We start from the raw sequence: 27,418 nt of genomic DNA on the forward strand, positions 1-27,418 counted from the left end.
AGTACTTTTATTACCCAGTGCTGTACAGAGGGAGCTCCAAACAGCTTTACATTTACAGTTAATTGAAAGCAACCGTACGTCGACTCCCTGCTATGAAGAAGCTTTTAGGAGCGAGCGAGATAAAGCGATCAAAAGAGAGCATTGAAGCAGGTAGCAGCAGCCCGCTAAATTGAACAAGAACGTAAGCTAAAGAGCGCGAGAAAGTGCAGCAACGAAGAAGGCGGGAGAGATAGACGAAAGAACCGGCGCTGCCGAGCTTAAGGAGGTTTAAGACGATTCATCGCGATGCACGGCATACGCACACAATCTCAGTGATTCGCAGAATATCAAATCGATTAAGATATTTGCGCGATGTCATGGGCTTGGAGCTTTTCAGCTCTGTCTCAGCTCTGTGTATGCCTCACAGACACGAAAGCTCTGCGTGAATCCGATGAATCCGATGAAACGCAAAGTTGAATTTTCGTATTGTTTTTATTGAATATATTTTAAATTAGTTATCTATAAAATAATTACTATGTAATAGAATACATTTATAATAGAATTTGCATCATGGTTTTCGTCGTTTGTATTCTCCGTACAGATTCTGTAACACAAACAAAATCAATTGAAATTACTACAAATTAAAACACAATTTTCGCATCGTTTCTTCATCTGCTTCAGCTTACTCACAAACATACATGTGTACATATGTACTATGTATGTATTTATGTATGTGGTATTTATGTACGTATGTATGTGTACTTATGCATACAGGTAAACACACGATAAACAGGAGTTTCAGTTATTAAAAAAAAAATGGTGTATACATATATTTAATAGTAATAATTAGGAGAAGTACACGCAATTATTAAGTATAAAAGAGGGTTGGTTTGGGCGTAATCAATGACGATAAATTAAATTAAGCATTACGCAATTCTCTTTAACAATTAACTGACCATCAATAATCCATCCTTATCCTTATCCTCATCCATCGACCACACAAAACGTTTTGCCTAATAAATACATTAAACTCTCTCGTATGAAGGAGCCCTAAGATGCTATTAAAAAAAAAAAAAAAAAAAAAAAAAAAGAGTTTAAGAATTACATTTAAAGTACACACACGGCAATTTGCTGATTGCTGGGGGGAATATATATACAAAAACCGACTCAACGTAAGGAAAAGAGTGGAAATGGGTATGGGAAATGGGGAGGAAATGAAAATAGTTGGAGTTGGTTTGGGTTTGGGTTTGGGGGCAAAAGCTAGATCTAGTTACATACATAGTATAAGCATTAAGTGTTCTCTCTCTCTCTCTCTCTCTCCGGATGGGCATACATATTAGCTGTATATATATATATATGATATATGTAATATGTTTTATGTATTTTAGCAACATTTATCCAACGATTTGAACGATTTGAACGAACGAACACACACACGACACACAATTTAACAATTTGTTGTAACATTCTCTAAAAATTCCCCTTTATAATCGAACAACACATCTACATGATTGATTGATTGATTGATTGCTGGCTTGATTGGCTTTTATCTATGCATATAACTCTATATATATTAAGATAACGAATTGTTGCAACACATTTTGTTTTTTCTTTTTCTTGGTTTAGCATAGAAATGAATCTATCTTCTTTTTTTTGGTTGATACATTTAACATAATTTATGTATTTAGTTGTAATAGATTTGCTCGGTATATATCTCTCTATAGATATGCATATGTAACGTATGAAATTGTATAATTTATGCTATGCCAGAACGCACTCTAATTGACATACAATTCGTTGATGCAAAATGGATTTTCTCTCCTACGAATCTCTCATATAACTTTTATTACATATATTCTTTGCTCTTACACTCAATCTGTGTGTGTGTGTGTGTGTGTGTGTGTCTCTATGTATATGTATAACAAACATGAATGATATGTCTACCAAAATTCCCGTTGAAATCATTTTGCCTAATCCACTAAACATCACTCTCCCCCCCCATTTTGCTCTCTATCTTTCCTTCATCTCTTTCGTTTTTAAATTCTCTCTTTTATTTAATTGTTGTAATGTTCTTTGCCTTTGCCAATACGGCCGCAGAGCTGCCAACTCGATTTGGACTATAGATAAAAACTGATTTATAGATTTAGCTACATCCTCCATCCAACGTTCTCCTTTCCCCTGTGTGTGTGTGTGTGTGTGTGTGTGCATGTAGATGAGGTGGTGTTGAGAGGGGGGGCGGGGGTGTACTCTTGCTAACTTAGAAGTGGGATTGGTTGGGGCTGGGGGCTCCCTTTCTGCTGTAGATCAAACCTAGACACTAAGGCAATAAACATTTACTAAGACAAGCTGCAAAATCAAATCAATGCATCCTCCTGTTGATCCAGCTGCTGCTCCTCCTCCTCCTCGTCCAATCTCCATCTCCATCTTCCATCGCTCCAATTCCAGTTCCATTTCCACCTCCAGCTCCCTATCCATCGCCTAAATCTTCCTCTGCGGCACCAGATCCCATTACCATCGGCAGGATGGCCAATCCAATTCGATCTACCCATGGGCGGCTCTCTCCTAGTAGACCCGCAGCTAGGAGAGCTGCTGCGACGCTGCAACAACTGGGGGGACCTGGGCCGCGACGGGCTCTGTTACATGCAGCAGAGGAAGCGATGAAAGAAACTTTTGGCATTGCGGCTCGCACGGCTAACCCTTAGCTAACAGATGATACCCTGATCCAGGCTCAGGTTGTTGGTGGCGGCAACAGCAGCTGCGTTCTTGGCGGCAATCACCACATGGTGATGATGATGATGATGGTGATGCATGTGGTGATGGTGCAGATGATGGGCAGTGGCGGCAGTCGGTGCTTTGGTGGTGCTGCTGTTGCTGTTGCTGTTGCTGTTGCTGCTGCTGCTGCTGCTTGTGGCTACAGCGCTGCTGCCGTTGACCGTGACCATGGCCGTGGCCGTGCTCGCTGGCACCGACGCGGACGCCAGGCGATGGCTGTTCAGTAGCAGTGTCGCCGTGCTACCCGAATTGGGACTGCTGCCAGGGCTGGGATTACTGCTGCTGCTGCTGGAACAATTGCTGTTGCTGTTGCTGCCATTCTGTGGCTGCTTCTTGTAAACGGCCGTCAGCGGCTCGGAGGCACGACGAATGCAATGCATTCGTGCCGCTGTCGCGGCTGCTGCCGAATAGCTAATGTTGCTGCTATTGCCACCAGCACTGCGCCGCATATTGCTGCTGTTGCTGTTGCCGTTGCTGCAGCCGTTCATGGGACTATGGCCATTGTGGTTGTTGCTGGGACTGCTGCTGCTGCTGCTACTGCTGCCACTGCTGCTGCTTCCTCCCGGGCACACAAGCGTCTCCTCCAGCTGAAACTTCTTGACCAGAGCCTTTACCGATGTGGCCGAGCCATTCGACTCGCCCGTTGGTGTCTTGCGGATCACTTTCGGTGTGGTGGGGGCATCGGGAAAGAGCGTGAGGGTGGCCACCACCACCGTCGAGGACTCCTCAAGGCCATTGCTGCCCAGCTGTATGGTGGCCTGCACCGGGGGCTTCTTCACAAACGTGGCCGTGTATGTGTTCTCCTTGTCCGAGTCGGAGGCACGGCGTGTCGGCGTCACAATCTGTGTGGGCTTGGCAGGCAGGCAGATGGCCTGCCCATTGCTGGTCAGCGTGTGTATGGCTGTGGTTGTCTCTGTGCTGGGACTGTTACTGTTACTGCTACTGCCCAATAGCTTCCCAGTGGCAATGGGTATCTTTGAGATGCTGTTGCTGCTGCCATTGCTGTGGGCCCGCTGGTGGCCCAAGCCATTGTGCGTGGATTTGTTGCTGCTGCTGCTGCTGCCACAGTTGGGCTTTTGTTGCTTCTGTTGCTCCTGTGGCTGCTGCTGCTGCTGCTCCTCTGTCTTCCCCTCAGCCACAGGCTGCTCCAATTCCTCATCCTCAAGTTCTTCATCATCTTCGTCCACCTCCTCCTCATCCTCCTCCTCTTCGGCATCACTCTGCGCCTGCAAATACATTTGTCTATCCAGCGAGCTCTCGTCCTTCAACCAGACATGCTCCAGGCATCCAGCGGCACTCATGCGATCGCTGTAAGAATTCAACATTTAAATATCGCTGACGCCGGACAACTGTTTGTCATTTTTCTACTCACTTTGGCTTAATTCGCAATGCGCGGCGTATGAAGTCAATGGCCACTGGGGAGACGCCACCGAATAGGTTGTCCGGAAAGGTGAGCGCACACTGCGATATATTGAGGAAGGTCTCCTGTTTGGTGTCACCGCCGAAGGGCGAGAAGCCGGAGAGCAGGACATAGGTGAGTACGCCCACGGACCAGATGTCCGTTAGCAGGGAAAGCGGCTCATATTGGAGCACCTCGGGGCCACATAGTCGGGTGTGCCGGCCATTTCACGGACATTGATGCCCTCGCACACAACACGCGAGATCCCAAAGTCACAGAGCTTGAGGCCATCTGAGAATAGAGCGCATTAGAAATGTTTGCCAGAGATGAACGGGGGGGGGACTCACCTTCTATGCGCTCGCCGGCGAGCAAAATGTTCTGTGGCTTGAGGTCCAAGTGGGCAATGGATCGATCGTGTAGAAATTTGAGCGCCTTCAGCACCTCACGCATGCAGTGTCGGGCCTGGGCCTCTGTTAGGCACTCCTCGTTATCCAGTATGGTCTGCAGCTCGCCACCAGTGGCACTGCACACGAGGAAGAGAGTCAATTAAAGGTCAGCCAAGAGGATCACATTTGCGACCTAACACTTACAGTTCCAGCAGCAGGGCTGTGTCTGAGCGTGTCTCGTGCACCGCATTCAGATTGACAATATTCTCCTCGCCCTCGCAGAGCATTAGGACGGCAATCTCGTGTTTGATTTCCTTATCACTGCTCTGTGCACGTCGTCGTCGCTTCAGGAACTTTGCCGCAAAATGGGAGCCCGTGTTCTTGTGAATGGCACGGCGAACGGCGGCGAATTTACCCCTAGAAATAGAAATGGAAAGAGAGAGAGATGGAAAGAGATTAGCATGTGGTTTGCATTCTTGTGTACGGCCCACACATGGCGTGAACTCGCCCATTCATTTCATTTCATTTCATTCATAAGTTTTGGTCTAGGAGAAGAAGAGAGCAGCACTGGAAGCCCGCCAGAAATCAAATAAAATGACTCAACGACAAACGCCTTTTGACAAAGTACGTGCCGTAATGAAGCAATTGCACTTCCGGCAACAACTAAAGCACAAACACACACACACACACACACACACACATACACACAGCAGCAGAGGAGGGGATGGGGCAACCAACATTGGTGACAACTCTGGCATACCAAATAGTTGACCAGCTGCTTCTGCTGTCCACTCCTCCCCGCTGCTAACAAGGTGAGCCCAAAGACGGCCCGACAACGCATCACGCAAGAAGTCCAATGGCATGGGAATGGGAATGAGATTGTGCGCAGAAAGAGCGATTACTGGATACTCTAACAACACTAAGGATCATTGGAGAACACTTCCACTCACATGGACGTAAAATTCAGATTCATTCGAGATTTGAGCGCATTCGGACTCGAAATTCGGCAAACAGCCCCTCCATCTATGTATTTTCCCTCCGCTTTCCCGTCGCATTACGTAGCCAATATTCCCGATATATGTACATACATAAAAAGTATTCAGCTAGCAGTTGAGAATCCCATCAATAATGAGAAGCGTTTGACTGTCGTCGCTCTAGCTGGACTGGTTTTCTAATTGCCTCACCGTCGCACAACTACTGTTTATCCCCATATCCCCTCCCCTTTGCCGGCTGCGGCTCTGGCTGTGGGGAGCTGTCACTGTGTCTTCTGTGTCTGTGTCCGTGTCTGGGTTTTGGCTTCTGCTTCGGCTTCGGCTTTCCGGCAGGCAAAGTTCTTCTTCTGCTTGCTGCGGCTCTCCCTGACAGTGACAGCGGGACTGCAGACAGCAGACAGCAGACAGACGCCAAAAACAAACAGTGACTTGGACTCTGTTGCTCCTGTCGCTCTTTCGCGTACGAGTAGTTCTTCTCCTTCCCCTCCTCTTCACACCCCTCCCTCTACCGCGGACATTTGTCTAGTAGTCTCACTCACTCGTTCATGACTGAAAACGGCTGCCGTGTTTAGCATTTGGGCCAGGCAACCAGGCAACCAGCGACCAACCAGCAACACCAACAACAGAAACAAATTATCTTGATGTCGCATCATAAAATAAAATTAAACACGTAGGCTAGGCGTTTAGCTGATGTAACGAATTAAGGGATACCCACTAATTGCTACCCAAATGCTGAGAGTGAATGCCAAAACAAAATACACCTCGTTTGTGGGCGCAGATATGAGCAAGCGACGCTCGCGACCTAGGATGCAGCTAGACGAGCAGGGTAGAGTCAGGGAGAATGCCTTTTCTCATTGCACATGTCACATGCGTTGTACCTTTGTAACTCAAATACAGTATGCCCCATCGTGCTTAGTCCAAGAATACGGGGTATAAAGAGTTGCTGGCACTAAATTGAAATACTTAGTGCTGTTCGGAGTCCAGCATAAAGCAACTCAACTGTATATACTGCACGACGACGAAGACGTCGGGGTGGAGGGTGGATAAACAAACCAGCTAAAGTCTGACCACAAATTTCAATGAATTCATGTTTGTTGCGTTTGATTCGATTAGCAACATGATCTGCATACGCAATGAGGCTACAATGTTGCCAGGCAGTTTGCCTGAGACCAGCCTCAAAAGCTGACAAGATATTCCCACAATTTCCACAAGATATTCTTTATGCATAGTTTTGATCTTGATTGAGGGAGAACGGGGTCCACACCTTTGCTAATTAAAGGGCTCATTGGCCCTTGGGAGCGTCACCTACCAGCATTTTACGATTTTTCGAGTTCCCCCTCCCTTTACAGGGTATCAAGAATGACTTTTTTTGCTTCAGCAGCTCCAATCGGCAACAACTACAAACCGCAACAACCACATTGTCTAATTGGGCAAGGTCTTTTCAGATCGTAATAAAGTTATTACCCTCTCTCTGTCGCTGTCTCTGGCTCCATCTCCCTTCACCTCCCCCTCCCACTCGCTGTATTATCTGCTCTTCTCTTGCCACTGTCCGTTACGTAAGACAGTTAAAATGCTTTTGGCACGACTCGATACGGATTTTGTTCGGTTTACAGTTGGAGCTGGAGATGACGAAGCCGCCAGTCACTTCAACTGCGGAGATGACAGAAGGGAGGAGCGGAGGAATTGAAGAGGACAACACAGCGTGGGCGCCGAAATTCTAAGACAAAAAGGGAGGAAGACTGACTGAAATTGTTGATACCCTAGGATAGATCCATCATTCAGACGATAGCCACATACATATGCAACCCAAGAGAAAAAGGAATGCAATTCGTCATTAATTTATGTTTAAATCATGGTAAATTTCCACTTTTCTCTGAGTGTATCAGCCCTTACTCTGCTTCCATTCATCATGCCCTATGTCTAATGGGCAACCAATAAAACTGTCCAGCGCCGTGCTAAACTGAACTTTAAAAGGTTAAACACGATGAGCACATAGCCAGGGAGAGGGAGAGGCAGCGGCAGAGGAACGCCCGAGTTCATGGTTGATCGATGGCAGCGAGTCCGAGTCCGAATCCGAGTTCGATTCTCGGGCCAGGCCACTCCCACGCAGCGCTGCCCTTTGTTTTTTTTGCGTTTCCCCCCCTCCCCAAACATTCGAAATCTCTCAATCGTATAATAGAGTCGCTTTAAGCGATCCCCAAATTTGAGTGTGAATTTTGTTCGATTTGAAGTGGAAGTGGAATCGGAGAAGATTCTAAAATTGGTCAGCTTTGCCAGCTGTGTGTGTGTTTTTTTTAAGCTTGATCGCCTCAAATGATTGTCAATCGATCGCATCTACATCTACATACAAGGCGTACACTAGACACCCCCCTCTCTTTCGCACCCTGTCTGCCACTCCACAACAGCTCTTCTCTGACGCACACACAACGTTTTTGATCCACCAAGAAACAGCTCGGCTCGAGAAAAAAAGTCCAAATAAGGTGGCGTTTAAAAACGCGCACAAAACGCGGCGCGTGCACGTGTCAAGAGATAAAACATTTTGGTTGAAACCAAATCAACTGGAAAGTTGTGAAATATTTGTTGGGATTAACTTGAGGTGAGCGAAGTTATATCTACAAAATAAAGTTAATGTCAGATAGAGTGGAATTCAGAAATATACTGCGGAGTTCCCGTTAAACGACCTGCGGATCAGTGAGCCTCTTTTCGCCATGAAAGCATAAAACAAATGGAGAGCAGAACAAAAGCAAAAACAAATACCAAAAAAAAGGCAATAAATATTATGTCCTGTTCTCATTTGCATACCTCACCTCCCTTCCTCCCCCCCGTTCATTCATTCGTTCGTACATTCCTTCTGCTCCCTCCCTGCAGCATCCATCCATATCCATGCCATCCATCCATCCATCCATCCATCCACCCATACCGTCGTTATTTCTGTTTTTTCCTGCTTGAATTTTTGTGTTGGTTTACTTTGCTCAATTAAATAAACAACGCGCTCCTCCGGCTCCATCTTCCATCTTCCATCTCATTCCCCATTCCTCATACACACCATTCCAAATTCCAGATTTCAGATTCCAGATTGCACATTGCAGATCTTTGTAGTACATATAGTACCTCCCTCACCATACCCAACCCAACCCATACCCAATTCCAGCATTTGTTTTCCGTTGTTTATGGTTTTTTAATTGTTTTCGCCTTTCGAATTTCGATTTTTTTTTTGCTCTTTTGCTTATCGCAAGATATTGCTTTTCTTGTATACACCGCAGCATTCCTCTCTTGTGCGGGTCAGTTTTGGTTTTGGTTTTTGGTTTTGGTTTTTGGTTTTGGTTTGGGCCATCCCAAAAGCTAAACAAAATCAACCCAAACAACAAATAAACTCTGTTGAGACACACAAAACGAAGATCAAACAGATCAAGCAGTGCAAATGCATATCGTGGGAGGAGGGAGAAGGCAAATCTGAGCACGTACACCCCCATGCGTTACTGATTCCACTTCCAATTCCATCCAAACAGATCCGGAACAATGTCACATGCATTTCATTTATGTAGCTAATTTGCAATTTACAATTAACAATTTACAATTTACTTTTTAATTCAATTCCATTCCGTTTTTGTTAACAAGGTGTAAATTGTTAGGCGGGTGTGTTGTTTGTTCCAAAAACGAACCGTGCCAAAAGGTTATCCGGTTTATTAAAAGCGGCAAAATGTTATTGGGGGTACAACAACAACAATTATGCTAAAAATACTCGTATTCATGGTGCACAACAAGCAATTCGAAATGCTTCTGAATGTACTTGAAATCTATTCAATTAAATATGAATTATGAATCAATGGCATGGAGAGGGAAATTCACTCGGAAAACAATCCGATTTATTTTCCCTAAGTTTCTCTGTATAATCTATGGAGGAGTATGAAATTGCTCTGCATGAAATTTACTAAAGCTCTCTCTGGGTGTGACATTCAGGGTTCGCATAAGTCCCCTTTAGGCTTGCTTCCCTTCACAACTTGCTGCCCAAAGAATTTCGTATTTGTATGTATGGCACTTCTGCTTCCACTTCCTGGGGGCGCTGCTCAACATCTTCGACGTTTTCTATTATTTTTGTTGCATTTGATGGCTGGGTCTCAAAGTGCATCCAAAGTGCTGGCTGGATGCTTTTAGCACGGTGCAGATAAATAGGGAGCGGGAGAGTGACCGAAAGAGGGTGAGAGAGGCATGTATAGAAAGAGAGCGAGTGCATTGAACCACCCAACAACAACAACAACAGCAGCAGCAGCAGCAACAGAAGAAAAGAAGTGAAGTGGCGATGTAGAATAGAGGGGAAGGGAGTAGAGTGGAGAGTGGAGAGTGAAGTGAAGTGTAGAGTGGAGTGGAGTCATCATCATCATCCTCATCTGGATCCACAGGCACTAATAGTTTTTCTTCATTTTCTTCTTCATTCTGAGTGACTGAGAGGTGACTAACTAGACGAGAGAGACATTCGCTAGGGACTCTTTTTCACTGGCTGCCTAATGTGACAATTAAATTTGCCAGAGTCTGTCCCGCGGCAAGCAGTGCATCAGATGGAATGGGTTGGAATGGAATGGAATGGTATGACAATGCGCCCGAAGCCAAATGCAAGGCAGAGAGCAGCTCTGCTGCAGCACGTGCGAGAGAGAAAGAGAGAGATGACTAGCTGGGAATGCGTCACGAGGAGCGGACACCCAGAGGAGATGTAAGAAGGAGAAAGAGTAGGAGGCGGAGGAGGTGAAGGCAGATGAGGAACCAGCCTCTTGTTATGCAAATAACAACACGGTTAACAGCAAAGCAGAAGATGGAGGTGAAGGAGGAGGCGGAGAATCAGTGGAGGGACTGATTAGGTTTTTGACCCACAAAATGTCAACAAACCAAAGCAAGGGCAGGGAACCGAGAGACAGAGATGCAGGGGGGGAAAAGTGACTAGAGATAAGGCTATGTCTGTGTGTGTTTGCGGTACCTGCGCTGTAATTATTTAACATTTTGTTGGCAGCTTAAATAATTATACTTGTAAGTAGCTGTAACATTTGCTTTGAGTGTTTATGGGCAATATTTGTGCAAATTTCGGTGGATCTGTATACCATTTATGGATATTTTATGTGACATTTGACTCTGGTTCTGAATTACTTCATGATATGTGCATGGTGAAAGGCACTCTCTAGTGTGTAGCCATAAATTGATATTATATTATATTTATATTCATCTTTCCATTAAGTTAATGCATTATTCATTTTTTGCTTTTTTATCTTCTCCATGCAATCTGTGCACACACAATTCTCTGAATAGATTCTTTTTTTTGTGCGTCTGGATTTCATTTCCCGTTTGGCGCGAACACACCAAACACCACCAGAATGAACAACATCACAAATGTACATTAATACAAACATATTGAGAAACCCCCACTCGACGACAATACTGCCACGAGATATGATTATAATTTGTGTGTTCGGTTTGGCTTGGTTTTAGTGTGTTTGGCTGTTGTTCGTCAAGCACTTTCCAATTTGCAAATTGACATCAATAATTTCCGTTAAATGTGGCAATTGTTAAATGCGTCTTAGCGAAGCAGTCGAGCAGCAAGCAGCGCTCGAGACGAGAGAGCGCTCGAAGACTTCAAAGTTCGAACTTTTCGACTACTGCGCTGCCGCTGCTGCTGCTGCTGGCTGATTCGATTCGATTCGATCTCTCGCCTGACCATTTTTGGTGGGCTTAAAAACGCCGCCGCTCACAGAAAACAAATCTTGTGGGTGTCGCGCGCGCTTTGTTTTTAATTGTGGACAAATTTGGTCAGAGCTTAAAGTATCACACATACATACATACGCATATGTATGCTTATTCATGTACCTGTGCATGGACTTAACGTATTTAATTTGTTTAATAATTTTAAATGAACGCAAAATTTTTAATTTGAATGTTGCCAGAAATTAGTTGAATTTCTTAATCATGTCAGCAACGAATCTGCACCGCCTTTGTGTCTCTTTTTAATTTAGGCTCGTGTCGTGGAGTGCCTCCACGCGAGCCTGGGCGGGGGGTTTCATATCCTGAGTCTGAAAAGAGGTCTGTGGACTGACTGGCTGACTGACTGCATGTTTTTCTTTCATTCCTCAGGCATTTTGTTTGCCTTTGTGGAGAGGTTTTGCCTTCGCTTTAAGCACTTGACATTATTACGGATGGAGCCAGCCCGAGCGCCTTTCAGACTCGCTCAGCTATGCTCAAAAATGCGTGAAGTCAGTGAGCAGGAGCTGAGTACACACAGTGAGTGATAAAAGTAAGCATATCTATGCACATATGTATGCTAAATGTTGCAGCTATTAAATCAGAGAGACAAAGTTACAATTATTGTTTATATAAAAATAATTCTGCATGTGGTGCTCTTTGGTGGCAATACTCCTCTTACACACTGTAAAATGCAGCAATGGCGTGACGACAGCATAGACACGTCCCAGCAGTGTCCTTCTTTTTTCACTGCAGAAGTGCATGCCATTTCCATTCATTCATTCATTCATTCAGTCAACGGCACACACAGGAGAGAGCGAGCTCAAGAGAAAAGGAGAAGAGTAATCGACACCCACTTGAAATTGTGTCAGGCTCGTTAGCTTTGTCGAAAGCGCCTTAGCGGGAGGGGTGGGGGCTCCCTGTGCTTCCTGACTGACTGCCGGCTGGCTGGCTGGCTGCCTACCTGACTTCCTTCCTTTCGTCCTTCTTCCTTTCCTTCGCACATTTGCTTCATATTTTTCACAACAATTTTTAAGCGGCTTTAATTATGATAAATTAGCTTAGCAATTGGCAGGCGGCAGAGCACAGCTGCCTCTAGACATTGCTTGACTTGCTGCTGCTCAGAGGCAGTCGCAGATTTACTCTGTCGTTATCCTTGAACTGCCAGTTGTCCCAACATGTTGTTGTAGCTGTTTCGCTTTGGCTGGAGGGGGGAGCCCCCATTGATAAGACGCATTCCTCGAGTTCTTTGGAGCCTGTGGAGAGACGGCCAGTGATGCCAGCAGCATGTTGACTTGTTTAGCGACTGTCGGCAAGGCAGATTGGAGCTATGCAAAAGCTCACAAACACAAACACAAGCACAGGCCACATGATTGCCATTTCAGTGCTGGCCAAGGAGCGAACTAGTTGTGCTGCAAAGATTACGGAACTATTGAATTTGCGAGGATTGCAAAGCTGATCTCAAATATCCAGATTTAATGAGACACTAAGGCCTCAGTTTGGACAAAAGCTTAAGCTTAAAATTCCACTAATTGCAGGTCTTCTAAGCCGAAAATATACAAATAGCGGTGAGCCAGTACCAGTTGGCACTCCATTCCGCTTACCTTCACTGACCGCAGATCACAAACTCCAAAACTCCAAGCTGGCCACACCACACAGCGGCCTCAGACAGAGGCTAGTATCGGGACACATGCCACCAGACAAAGTGAATTTATTGGCAGCTTCAGAAATAACAACAACACAAATCCAAAGAACAAGAAGAAAAATTTCGATTTCTTATTGCCGATATTGGACAGACAAACATGCAGACATGTAGATCTGTGTGTTGGTTGGTTGACCTTGCCACAAAACGGAGAGCTTCAGAAAGGGAAATCAAAATCGAAATGTTCATTCCCCGCCATCCCTCTCCCCACACATGGAAGATGTGTACTTGGAAACATCATCCGTCTATCCATTCAGCATGCGAACAACTCCCCCTCACCATCCCTTCCACTTTTTACTGCAAATTCTTTCGTTGGTTGTCAACGCGCTGCTCTGCCATGTTCTCTGCCCTGCTCTCTTCTCTGCTTTGCTCTGCACTGCACTGCCCTGCTCTCTTCTCTGCTTTGCTCTGCACTGCACTGCCCTGCTCTCTTCTCTGCACTGCACTGCTCTGCTTTGCTCTCTCTCTCTCTCTCACTGTGATCAGGGGGCGACATGTAAAAATAGCTCTCTCGACAACGAACACACACATTTAACATATTGTACGTGTCAGCAGCATAATCAAGGTCTTCTCCTCAAGTAACAGCAAGCACAGCACTCCCATCAAAACAATCCATTTCTTATGCTGAATAAAGATATGTTTGCATGCATGTGTTTATGTCTTTTTCTTATTGCTAGCCTCACCCCGCCCTTCGCTCTGTCAATAATGCGGATATGCATAAGGAAAAGAGGAATTAACGGGGACAATGCATGCAAGGCAGAGAGCGAGGGAGAGAGATAGCTGGAGTGGGAGAATCTTCGGCGATTAAAAACTATTCTCTCCCTGCTTTGCATGCAGACCAGGCCCAGCAAAAGAGACAACAGCATGAGGAGGATTTCTCTGGAAATTGAACAACAAATTACTTACTTATGCCTACACTGCCACGGCAAAGGGTATATTCGCTTTTGCAACAGACAGACAGGAACTCCAAAGGGGGAAGCTTATACATGTAGATTTACGTGGACTTAAGTTGAAAATAATCAAGTACAAATTTACATAATTCATAAAAATGTAAGCCAGCTTGAATTGGTTCTACGCAACTCTGTAAGAGCATTGCTTGGAGTTTCTTTCAGAGTATCTGAAGCTGCGGCCACTGTGAGCTAAGTATTTCTTTCTGGTTATCTTTAATTGTGTTTCTCTTTATTTTTTGTTTCTTTTTGCTGTTGTTTTTGAATCCGCAGCATGAAATGCAGCTGCAAGTGAAGGTCAGGCATTGCTGCTGTTTTTCTTAAGCTGCTTATGGAGAGGTTACATAACTACGAGTATGTATACGAATTAAAATTCAACTAATATAAGCCATGATTTATGCCAGCCCAACTAACGGTTTCCTTTCTTTGAACTACATAGCTTTTGGGTTTTTTTCATGTCACTTGGAACTGGTTTATTGCAATAAAAACAAACTGACAGACATGCAGAGACACACAAAGAGAGAGAGAAAGAAAGCAACAGGAACAGCGCAAAGGAATGCAAAGAAAGGGTTTCTGTTTCTGTTTATGTTTTTTTAGAACCACTCAGCAATGAAGCAGTTCCACTTTTTAACACGTTTTCGTGAGGGGCATGATTCATGCTGTATTTTCGGGAAATTATAAAAATAAGTCGGTTAAGTCAACACTTTGAGGGTAGCCCTTGACCTCAACTGCAATTTGATGCATTTTTTCAGACCTGGGCCTTTCCCTTTGCGAGTGTTGGCTGTTGGCTGCTCTTGCTGCCTGCTGTCATTAATACTTTGACTTTGGCCTTTTGTGGTTTAACATTATCCAAACAAAACGCTTTGGCACCCACAAAAATACGAGGCATGGAAAAAAAATATTTTGTAGTTGATTGACAGAATTGGGACGACAACAACAAAAACTCTTACATGGGGCGGGGGGGACACACACCACACACAGTAACAAAAACAGCAGAAACAGCGTTTGAAATCTGCATGCGTGAAACTCAGCGAAGCGTTAAAGTTCAAAGCGTTGAGTTACACGACAAAGTTAGCTGTTGGCTCTGTTAGAGATGAGCACAATAATCGTAAGCCTGCGCTGCGATAGCAGCCGGGGCACACGGAGAACGTCTCAAGGATACATTCGAATCATTTGATTGGGCATTTTTATACTCGAATGAATTAGAAGAATTTAATTCCTCTTATGTTAGTATTTATTTACATGTGAATGTCAGCAGAAAATAAATTTCACAACTGTCTTTTGTTCTGGCCTCGCTGCTAGCACTCCACTTAATTCAAATAATAATCAACTAAAAAGCTATAAGAAGTATTAAACGCTCTGAGAAATACTGAATTGTGCAAAAACATTCCTCATTGTAACAAGAAATGCATTAAAAAGTATTTTAAAGGTTTCCCAAATTTAAGCTTAGTATAAAACACCTACAAAAAAATGTTTAAACATTAAATTTGTACAACATTTATTTATTTTATACATAAATTGTATATTTTTATGGCAAATATTTGCATTTAAAAATTACATTTTCCACATTCGAATCTAATCTATTGGTAAACATTTTTAGATCCGTGCAAACATTACAATTCCACGCCCAACTATCGTTTTTTTGCTGCCATCTCCAGCAAAGCGAGAGAGAAGTGGGGATGGGGGAGTGCTGATGCCTTGGTTTTGACTTTGGTTCAACAGAAGCACACACACAGAAGCACTCCTAAGCCCACACACACGAACTATACGTTGTATTTGGCAAAATCGACCTTGGGGGCCAGAGCCCTACACAAAAACAAAACCAAAACAAAGACGCTCTCCCGCGATTACATCACAGTCGAAGAGGAAAGATGATTCTTCTTCGATTAACGGTTAATCACGATCGTATCGTATTGGAACGCCCCCAATTCCCCGACCATCGACCATCGCCCATTGCGTGATTCATACGACAAGAACGCTGCTCTGCTTCAGCGTCTGATTTTTTCTCCTGTGGAGCCAGCATCGGGGCCACACTGCGCGTCATCGCGTCAACCAGCGGACAGCATCAGCAGCGGATGGCAACAGAGGAGGAGGAGGAGGAGGAGGAGCAGCAGCAGCCCAACAGCGGACGATGAGTCACCCCCTCCCAGCACCGTGATTTAAGGCGAGAAAGACTAATAAACAGGTAGAGAGATGCAAGGGACATACCATAGAATTTTCTCGCCAGCGAAGATCCAAGCAAAATTCAAGTTTCCTTGTGAAGAATTTTTCGCCCCCGGATCTAACCGAAAATCAATCAGAAATTTGTCCCAAAAAACAAACCCTAGAGCGTTTCAGAAATATTTCAAAATATTTGCGTATATTTTATTCTTGTTCCGCTTGGCTGGGCTTTGCGCTAGACACCGGACCTTCCTCCTTTATGTGCTCTCAATTAAATGTTTAAACAATTATGTTAATTTTTTGTTTGTTGCTGCTTTTACTTGTTGCCTTTTCTAGAGCTCTGCTCCGGCTCCCGCCTCGTTTCGGCTCGCATTTCTCTCTCTGGGAAAAAGTGGAAATGTTTTCACACATGAATGCGAATGCATTTTCCTCGACGTGGGCTGTGGGGCTCTGGCTGTGTCAGTGTCTGGGGGCGGGGTAGATTGATGGGGGAGTCCAGCAGGGGGGTGGAGCTGCAGGCAGCTATTGAAAGTTTTTTGTTTTTTCTTCTTATTTTGCCGGCAAACGTTGCATGGAAACGAGTTTCAAGACATCGCTTGACGAAAATTGTGGGAAATTTCATGGAAACAATTTTTCCTGTCGTTGGACACGGGAGGGTGGAGAGCGGACACAGAGGGGCAAGGGGGAAAGGGGCGAGAGAGTTTCGAGCTTGTGCAGTGGCATAAATGGAATACAAAAGCTCGATTTTATAGTGGAGTAAATTTAAGTCTCCGAAATTCTTTGCCATGCAACAAAGAGAGGAACTCTGCTACTTGGTTTCCCGTTTCCCGTTCCCCCGCTGCTGCTACCCAACACGCTCTTTTCTTCCCTCTACCTCCCCCCCCCCTCGCTCTTTTGTTAATTGTGTGGCCATTGCGCCCGCAAAAGGTTCTCACGTCTGGCTCCATCGCTGGTTTACATTTTTATGCCCCATTAGCGTGTCTGCAGATCTTCAATCCCCAAGCTAAAATCTGAACCAGAAATAGCAACGGAAAACCTGAAGTAGATTAAACCATTGAGAGGAATGATCTGTGTGTGTTTAGAGGGGGGTAGCTAGAATTTATCCAGGAATTCACTTGAAAGGAAAATGGTTTTGCTAAAGGATTTTACATTTCTATTCGAAATACTCGTACTTAATTATTTACTTCAAGGAATTTGTGTCTACTTTATGCAGTCGATTGAGCGTTCAGTGATCTTAAAAAAATATCATTAAATCTTAATTTATTTATTTATTTATTTATCAGGTATTGTTATTTATTACTGTTTATTGTTTAGTATTTTTTTAAGTTTTATTTTATTATTTTTATATAATTTTATTAAGTTTCATTATTTATTATAATTTTTTATGTTTTATTCTTTATATTTTTGTATTCCTTATTATTTTTTTTTTACGTTAATTTATTATGTTTTATTATTTGTTTATTTATATTCCTTACTATTTTTTATTATTTATTAATATATTTTGTTCTTTTATTCTTAATGTAAAATCTTTTTTTTTTTTTAATTTAAAATTGATTTATTCAGTTAATATCCCAGATATCTATTTAAATCCATTCACTTCCCGCCTGTCTCTCTACAGTACCTAGAAGATGTTATCCCACCATCGCCAGCTAATCTCTTGATCATGATATAAATAACAATATTTATTTTTTATATTCCTACATTCCGTCGTCCGTTAAATCTTTCGCATAAACAATGTAACGATCATTGTTTTTTGTCTTATCGCCGCACATGAATCAAATTGCGAAGGCAACCAACGACAAATGAAAATAAGAAATACAAAAAACAATCTTTAATACGTGAAATGATAATCATGGAAAAAATGTTAATAATAATAAACTTGGCACTACTGCCCGTCATAATGGAAAATGAAACAGCAAAAACCGAATGAAACCTGCTGCTGTCTGCCTGCCCCTCAATAACAGAGAAATATCATAATTTTCTTGCTGTTTTTTTCTTGTTTTTTTGTTGCAGTCATATTAGAAAATTAAATTCGAATATAAGAAAATCAAAATCCAAGCACGCAAAGCCCCCAGCAACCAGAGGCAGAGCCAAAGCCGGAGCCAGTCTTGAAGGTGCAAATGGGGGCACAGGGGCGACCAGCAGGAAGGAAGGAGTGAGGCGAGGCGGGGCATGGCGTGGGGCGTGTGGTGTGGATGAAGGGGACAGCCGGATTGCCTTGGCCAAGTGAAAGAAAGAGTTGAACAAAATAAATAAAACTGACGGGCGGGCGCCACTCGCCGTTGCATGTGTCTGTGTGGTGGCATGGAGTGGCGCATCAAAAGAGAGGGTGGGGTGTGGGTGGCAAAGAGGAGGCCAGACAGCGGGTAATGGCTATAAGAAGAAGAACCATACCATTGAGACATACAACAAAAATGCATACTGTTTGATGGAAAACAACGAAATTTACAAATTTTAAACTGCTAAGCCACTCTGGAAGAGGCAGAGAGACGGGGGAGTGCCACGAGAAGCTTTTAATATTTCTCTCAATGATTTTAAGCCGCAAAACAATTTAGATTACACCTAAAAAATAAATAAACATTGTAGCATTTCCGTCCTCTTTCATCATATGTGCACATTGTACATTTATTTATTATATCATTTTAACAATCTTCTGACTGTAAATCTCTTTTAAATCATACTCTCTGGGCTGGGCTTGGTCACAGGCAAGGACAGTTGAAACGAAAGGCCTTTGACACCATCAGTGGCATTCCCATTCCCTTTGCCAGGCCCTGAACCTGCCTTGCCTCGCCTCGTCCAGCGTGTGAAATCCACAATTAAATGTTAATTAATTATTTGTATTTTTATAAAATACGAACAAATAAATAAAAACAAGTAAAGTCAAGTTGAAGATAGCTTTAAGCTTCCGACTGCTCTTCCAAAAATCATATTTCCCTGTGCCCTATGCTGATATTGTTTACAATTATAATTGAAGATCAGCAGCATCATTCGGTCCAAGCCTAGGCCTGACCACAATGTCCATAGCTTTGCTTGCTTTTTTTGTTTTGTTTTTTTGGGTGTAAAAATGGGTCAAACATGTGACGCGGCGGTCTGTGGCAGTGGCAGGCAGCTTTTACTTTACAGGTTTTGCTGAAGGAGCAGGAGGCAAGTTGCACGCTAACCGGCTAACCCGTTGCACAGCCAAGAAGCTGTGGGGCGAGAGCGGAGGAGCAGAGGAGCACAGGAGACTTGGGGGCAGGCAGTGTTGCCTGCACAAGAGGGTTTTGGGGATGACGATGACGATGCCGTCTGGCTGGCTGTAGTAAAAGTGTAGTTTCATTTCAGTTTCGCATAAAAAACTTTCCTCCTGCTCCCATGATCTGTGGTGGGTGGGTGACAACTTCCGCTCTTGGCAAGAGCGTTAGAGAAGAGAGCCAGCACTTTCCTTTTCCTCGTTTCAAATCTCCATCAAAACGATAGTTTTGTGTCACGCTGTCATCTCCAGACCTTTTGCTTTTGGCATTGGACTCATTACGCGTGGAGCATGGGCATGGGCATGGGCAGCACTCGGGTGTGTGTGTGTGTGTGACTGAAGTTGCATTAATGCACAGCACGTAGTCGGCACCCACCCCCTCAGCCCCACACCACACACCGGCCATGCACGATGCCAATTGCAGCGCAGCGGAAGAAAATCAGCCCCAGCGCGTTCCGACATACGGCCGATGCATTTTTATGATTCTTTTATTATAAAATCATTTTGTGCCCCTCGAAGCACACACAGAGACTCCTCCTCGCCCCACTCCCTACACAGAAAACGAAGTAAAATCATGCGTAAAGATACGTTCTACCAGACTGTGAATGGTTCTATCTGTGTGCTACTTCCGCTAGAGGGAGAAAATGCACAGCACAAAGGGAGAGCAATAGGGAGCGAGAGGCAGAGTGTGAGGAGTGACTCCAGTACAATGCTGACCATGCAAATGGGTCAAGAGTAAGGCCGAAGCAGCGGATGGAAAGATTTCAGCGGAAGATATGCCCTTACACCCAAGGAATCTTAATGAATCGATCGATAGACGTCTTAAGCATTGAGCAAATGGTGATGCATGCAATCATCAATCAATTGGCTACACAACTGAGTGAAGTAAATACATAAATAAATAAATAAGTATTGAATGACTAACTATGACTATGAATGAATTGAAAGTGCAGGGCAGCTGTGGTCTTTGGGGCCATTTGATATGCCAAAACGAAAGGTAATTGGATATCCACACTTCACTTTTTTTCACACTTCACTTGAAACGATTGTGCAAAAGTGTCGAGAAGAATTCACGTCGAAATTCAGGAAGTCATTTCATATCGAGTGACACGAGACAGACAGGCACAACATTCAGTCAAAAAATCACAACAAAAATCGATATGCGGAGAGGGAAATTGTATTTATGAGAATAAAAAGGGATTTAAAGGGATTCAGCTTTTGACTTGTTCTATATTCTTGGCCCGCAACGTGCTGCCAGCAACATCAGCTACAAATGTAGCTTCAATTACAGACACACACACACTCGCACACAAACGCAGCGAGCGGTAAATACGAACTTAAATTTCATTCATTGATCTCCCACACCCCAACAATAAACAAACAACAACGAGCTGCTCTCTGCCCTAGCTTCCTCTTTCAGCCTCTCCTCTCTCACTCAACCATGCGCTGCACTCTCTTGCTCATGCTCACGCTCACGCTCGCTCTTGCTCCTGCTCCCTTGCTCCCGCTGCTGCTTAAGCTGTCTCTTTCTACAATCGCTAGTCATTTGGTTCCATTCATTCATGCGTGCGATCATTCATTCATTCTATCATTCATTCATGCAAGCACAAATTAAGCAATGTATACATATACATACATAGGCATACGTACATACATATGTACATATGCATATACATAAACGCTTGCATGTAAATATGTTTGGCAGTGGCAGGCGTGGGGGACAGGGACAGGCAGCAGTAAAAAGCAAAATGTACAATTGTTTATTTATTCTTAGCTTGCCGCCACGCTTCGCCCTCTGCTACTCTCCCCCTCCATTCGCTCCCACCCTGCTCTTCCGCACACTGCTCCTCTGCTCTTGCGCACACTCCTCTTCCTCATTCTCCCACTGCACCCGCTACACACAGCCGCACTGATATTTGTCAATTAAATTTCAATTTTAAGCTTTTGCTTTTGCTTTTCTTTCTTCTTACTCTCTCTCTAACTCTCTCTCTGGCATCCTTGATGGATGAATGTTTTGTCCCGAAAGAGCGTCGCGAAAGAGTTTATTTTGTCTGAATGCAAGCAGTGCAGAATTCTTGCGTGATTTCTCGCTCTCTCTCTCTCTCTTTTGCTGCCGCCAACTGCTTATTGATGGCTGCCTCCATTTTGCTGCACTGCTTCTTCCTTGTTACATATTCAGGCAAAAGGGCAATCTGATTGAGCGAAAGGTACATAGATGGCTGAAAATGTAGACAATGGAATGTTGCGCCCCAAAATGGAGTGAGTGAACGAACCAGCAGCAGCAACCAACAACAAACAGGCAACACTTTTGCCTGCTGCTGCTGCTGCTGGTATGCTGCTGGCAATTGTCTTCTTCTCTGTTTTTGTTGCTTTTGCGGTTTTCAGCTTGCCGACGCTTTGCTACTTTCGCAGACAACAGCGGCAGCAGCAGCAGCAGCAGCAACCAGCAAGCAGTGTCCGCATTTGTTACTTCTGTTGCATCCCCCACACCACTCGCATCCAATCCGTCTTCATCTACATACAGCTACAGAGATACGAGTGGGGCACAGCCACAGAGACAGCGGCAGCGGCAAAAGAAAATTAAACTCTCAGGCTTCCTTCCCTCTCCCGTGTCGGTTTTCATTCAGCTTTCCAGCTTTCGGCTTTTCGTCTCTTTGCAAATAGGAAATGTTGCATAATTTATGAGAGGGAAATTGTTATACTTTGTAGATATTTCTTTCCCTTTTCTTTTACTTTTCATTGCTCCTGCTCTGGCAGCTAGCGCGGCCTTGAATTGACACAACAGGCTGGGTGCATCACGACTCTCTCTCTCTCTCTCTCTCGCTTCTGGCTAGGAAGTGGGTTCCTCGCAAATCTAGGAATTGCAATCCCTTTGGCAAAATTTGGAACCAAATTATAATTCCAACGATTGAGAGTCCGGGGAAACCCTTGATCAAAAGTTTATTCGATTTTTCTTTGTGCACTGCAAGCATTTCCCCATCCATGGAGTTGTAATCTCTATAAACATTGATATGCAAATCTGTTAAATTCACTTTTGTTGTTACGTTGTCGTTACTCTCCCTCCACCCCCGCCCGTGGCCTTTAGATGTTGGCTAATTGGAAATGCCGCAGGCGTCCGCAGTCATAGCGGGTTCTCAGCTGTCATGCCCACAGACCACCTCTCTCTCACCCAAGCCGATCTCTGGGTACAAGCAGACTGACATAATAATTACCGCAAGTTGGCGACAAAACAGTTTCCTCCTCGAACAAACAGACCTCCCTCTTCCTCCTCTTTGGGCCAGACAAGAGGCAAGCAGTGCCCCGCACCGCACCGCACCGCACCGCACCGCACTGCCCCTCCCTGTCGCTTGGTACAAGTTGGCCAAGCGTTTAAAACTAATCGCCAGCTTGGATGACTTGGCCCCAGACCAGCACTAAGCGCCAAGCACCGCCGCCGCCACCACCAGACCCGAACAGACCGGACCAGACCAGACCACATCGGTCTCTAAGACTCTAAGGCGGAGACGTAAACGTAGACTTAGACCGAACCGAGACTTGGGCGGCCCCCAGCAGATCCGACCCGTCAAAGTTGTAACATGAAATGTTGCCTGCGCTGTCACTCGCTTTTAGACAGTATTTGTGGTCTATAAATTTGTACTTATGCCTCCGAAAATTCTCCCTTAAAGCTTCACCCTTAATAGCCCATAGAATCGCTTCAAATTTGAGTAGAAAAAACTTGAAATGTCATGTCCAGGGTATCTAAACTTCGCCACTGTTTGCCCATATTTTATTACATTTTTGTTTCGTGTTCGTTGCTTTTGCTTTGGCATTGAACCATGAAATGTTTTCTACGCTTCGACTGCAATTTTGTGTGTCGTTTGTTAGTATTCCAGTCATTGTGCGTTTCTTGTCTTGGACACAATGTGTCCCAGTCCGAGCTGGAGTCCCGCCCATTAGATAATAGAGAGACAAAAGCTGCCGCCGCCACGTTGGTAGCCGTCAGTCAGTTTGCCCAACGTTTTGGGTTTTCCTTTTTTGTTTAGAGTAGTACAGGGGTTTTTTTTTTAACCGTTTTATGCAATTTTTCTTTCTGTAAATTACCTTGAAAATTGGCAAACACACAAACTCGCTTTGAATCATTTAGCAATTTGGGGTTTGACACAAATAGAAAAAAGAAACGGGCACAAGGAATGTCTAAGGCTAACAGTTAATTTTAGCGTTAAACGAGACGAAGACATTATGGTTTTTAATAAAGGTTGTAAGAAGGCCTTTTAGGTTTTATGTGAGCGTCGCAGAATGTGTGTCGATTGGAAGCAGCGAGTAAGGAGCTATGAGCAACGAGTGCAGCAGTAGTAAGCAGCGAGTAACGAGTGACGAGTGAAGTAGTAATAGTTACTGTCATCAATTTTCTCATGTTTCTTCGCAGTCTGTTTTCCCGGAGTTTTTTATTGATATTTTTCTTCCATTCATTCTTCTGCCACTTCGTCTTTCGATACTTGCTACTGTGCTCTTCTTCGTTAATTTTCTTATCATTCTTATCTTAGTTATCTTTGCATTCCAAGCTCTCTGTCTCTGTCTGTGTCTGCTTCTGCTGCTTTATTGTCTTTCTGCAGTATTTGAAGAATTTCTTCCGCTTGTGGCAAACAGAAAGTCGACTTTTTTGCTGCTGTCTTCTATGCGGTTTGTTTTACTCTTTCTTCTGCGTACGACTTTCTTTTTCGAGCTCAAAGCCGGCTGGTCTCTGCTTCTACAATGCAGTTTCCCCCTCTCTACCTCTACCTCTTCTCTTCACTCTTTTCTGTGTGTGCAAATTGTTCGCGCTTTTCATTTCTTTGCAATGTTATTTAATTTTTTCGCCGCTTTGCGGCTTTTACTTGACGGATCTTCTGCCCCGTCTTGTCATTTCTCACTGCCTTCTACTTTGTCATATATTTGTTTGTGTGGCCAACGCACAAACTTGTCAATTATTTTATAATAAAACAGGCAGAAGAGAGGGAGAGCGAGAGAGGGAGAGCGAGAGAGTGAGCCCGGAAAAGAGGAGGAGAGAGAGTTTTGGAGCAGCAGCAGAAAAGAAAGAAGAAAAAAACTTATTTGGGCCAAGATCGTAAATGCTTTGGCCAAAAAGGTTTAATTTTTTGGGGTTTTTTCTTTCTGGCCGCGGCTGGTTGACAGAAACGATGATTGCCCATTGCACAGAAATTGCTGGTAAGTGAAAAGCGGTTTGTCCACCCGGCCCGCCTGATCGCCGTTGACTCTTTTGAGCAGACACAAAAAAGACTGACAGACAGACAGACAGGCAGGCAGGCAGGCAGGCGGCCGAAGCAGCCGCCGCTAATTGGTTAACTGCAATTGGCAGTCAACTTTTCAATGAGGCTGACCCACAAAACAACACACAAAAAACGAAACGAAACGAAACGAAATGAAAATGTTGGCCAAAAAAGTGTTAAGCATTATTTGCGCAATCCAAATGCGAGAAGTGGCAGAGGCAGAGGCGGCGGCGGTGTCGGGCAGGGTGGAGCGCGAAGCGTGGAGGGTGCGCTGCTCTCTGTCTGCTGGCGGCATGGTGCACCCAACGAGGCGTTGCCAGTACAAAGACCCGAAACGTGACAACAAATGGCAGGCAAATTGGCAAATGGCAACTTAAACAACAGCCCCAAAATTCAATTAACACAATTTTTATTTCGGCTGTGGGTTCACTTTGAGTTCGAGTCTAGGCGCCAATCGGGGAGCAAAGTTCGTGTTTAATATTCATGGCAGAGGTGGGAGAGTCGCTTTGCGTCAAGTTTGTCATTTTTTTTTCAGAGTCATGTACAAGACATGTATGTTGTTCCTTATTTAAGTACCTTTCTGAGGGAGCAGTCGAAGGAATTTTTATTTTGCGTCAAGTATGTCTTGTTTTCAGAGTCATGTACAAGACATGCATGTTGTTGTTTTGTTTTATTATTCTAGTGCATTCGCTTGTGCACCTCGAGCCGAGCACCATGTGGCAGCGATGCAAGTAGTCGAGAGCATGAACAGGGCAGCATCTTATGCATTAGGGCATAATCATAATTAAAGAATCACATCATTGGGAATATACAAAAAATAAAATATATAATTTCTCAGCAATCACACAAGTTGGGCAGCCCCCTAAGCTGCTGTTCCAACACTCCAGCACTTTGCCCTCATTTCCGAATGAGAGAATCGAGAGAAGCTCCGTCTTATCTGCTTATCCAGTACTTCTGTCAGCTCCTCGCTTATCTTACCTGCAAAGAAAGAGAACAAAAGGGGCATGAGCTGGGCAGACACACACATTAATACAATTGTTTTTCGAGAGGCGAGAGATCTTCTGTTTCCTCCTCCTCCGACTTCTCCTCTGATCATAGTTAATGACAATTTCTTATCAGCTAGGAACTGAACAGAATGGAGCACTGAGCTGGGGAGCCGCAATATTGCGTGCGCATTGGTTGTTGTTGTTTTTTCTACTGCTTGTCCTCAATTTGCGTAAAATGGCACAACGAAATAAATTAAAATGCAGCAACAGTCGCGCAAGTCGCAGTCACAGTCGCTTCGTCTCAAGTCGATTTCACAGTTTGTTCTGTTCTCTTTCGCCTGCTTCTTCTCTACCCAACTTACACGCAACAGCCTCTTGGCTGAAGCGCGGATCGAGCGGGGTCAGAGAGAAGAGATGGAGGGGGGGAGGCGTGACGATAACAAAACAAACAAATGTCGCTCTGGGAACTGTTATCGAAAGCCATAGGGGAACAAAAAACAAGCAAAGAAAATGGGAAAATATAATCAAAGCGCAGTGAAAAGGAACGCGCAAAGAGTGCACTGCTTTGCTATACGTATATTAAAGCAGTGGGGAATAGTTGTAAACTGAACTAGCACTGAGCATCAGTCATGCACAGGACATGTCTGTTGTTGTTTTTTTATGCTAGGAAATAAAAGAAATAAATGTTTGGCGCCTGTTCACATATTATTTACTTGAAAACTTTAGAAGATCTTCATCTTATATTTATCTATCAATATTTTTCTCTCTCCCATGTATCTTCTTTTAGCTTCAGTCGCTTATACCCACAACTCAACTATTTTCAGAGGGGCTCTACAAAGCAATAATTGAATTTTGAGTTTTTCTGTGTCATTGGGGGCTGGGGTGGTGCCGGAGCTGCAGTCCGCTTCAGTGATAAGATGAAGAGAAGCCAGCCATGGCCTAGCTGCGCATATCTCGTATCTCGGTTGCTCTCTGCACCCGCAATCGTGCCACCATGCACCCGTTCTCCCTTTATCGCTTGTTCTTCTTGTGGGTGGGAGAGCCCCTTAAGCTCTTCTTGTTGTTGTTGTTGTTGTTGTTGTTGTTGTTGTTGTTGAGATTTTTTATTTCATTTTAAATTTGCATTTAGCAACGACTGCTGCCCCCAAGCAATAACGAATGTCTCCCGCTCGTTATGGTGTCGGCAATAGTTCAAAAGAGTTGTCCCCCACCCGTCTTTAGTTTTGGTTTCAATTTAAATACAAAATAAATAAGAAAACAAAATAAGAAAAAAGAATACAAAGAAGAAAATAACAAAGAAAAATCAACGAGGACTGTCGGCGCTTTAACTACACTGAAAAAAACGAAAAGAAAGCTCACAACGACACCAGGAAGGGTTTAGAATATTATTAAATAATATAAAAGAAAAAACCAAAGACCCAAATTTTCTGCACGATATTTGTTGTTGTTTTTTGTTCGTTATTGCTTTGTTTTTCCTTTTCTTTCGTGTTTGCAATTGCTCGGTAAACGTTAAAGCTAGTTTGATTAGAGCCTCGCCCTCGCCACGTGTCCGCGACCACCCGCAACAAAAACAAAACCAAACAACAATCAGAAATATATCAAAATAAATTAGCGACTGGAAACGCACTGAGAAAACGCGGCCAAAACGCAGCGGGTGTGCTGGAAATATATGTGTCAGAAAAGCCACACACAGTGGGCACTCGAATGCAGCGAAGGAAACTCTCTTTGCTCCAGAGACAGACAGTTACCACTGGCTACCACTGCATTTTGGCTAGCCAGCAAGAGAGTCAGCAAAGACAGCAACCTTCGCGACGGACTGGCGCTGAGCGGGTGGCTTCGGTTTGGTTTGGTTCGCTGCGACGATTGTGCAATGCCGGCACGGCGCTGTTTTTAGTG

At 44.2% G+C, this 27,418-nt stretch overlaps 1 protein-coding gene across 1 annotated transcript in view; it reads right to left on the bottom strand.

Annotated features, from left to right (window-relative positions):
• Positions 1-781: 781 nt before the first annotated feature.
• LOC117894262 (death-associated protein kinase related) overlaps positions 782-27,418 on the bottom strand; it is a 55,318-nt gene continuing 28,681 nt past the window's right edge. The window contains 5 exon segments of the mRNA XM_034801220.1: positions 782-4,059; positions 4,124-4,352; positions 4,355-4,441; positions 4,498-4,673; positions 4,741-4,953. Coding sequence (XP_034657111.1) covers positions 2,682-4,059; positions 4,124-4,352; positions 4,355-4,441; positions 4,498-4,673; positions 4,741-4,953 — 2,083 coding nt within the window. The 3' untranslated portion in view covers positions 782-2,681.

The sequence above is a fragment of the Drosophila subobscura genome, chromosome A, assembly GCF_008121235.1.
Source record: "Drosophila subobscura isolate 14011-0131.10 chromosome A, UCBerk_Dsub_1.0, whole genome shotgun sequence".
In the NCBI taxonomy this organism is placed as follows: domain Eukaryota; kingdom Metazoa; phylum Arthropoda; class Insecta; order Diptera; family Drosophilidae; genus Drosophila; species Drosophila subobscura.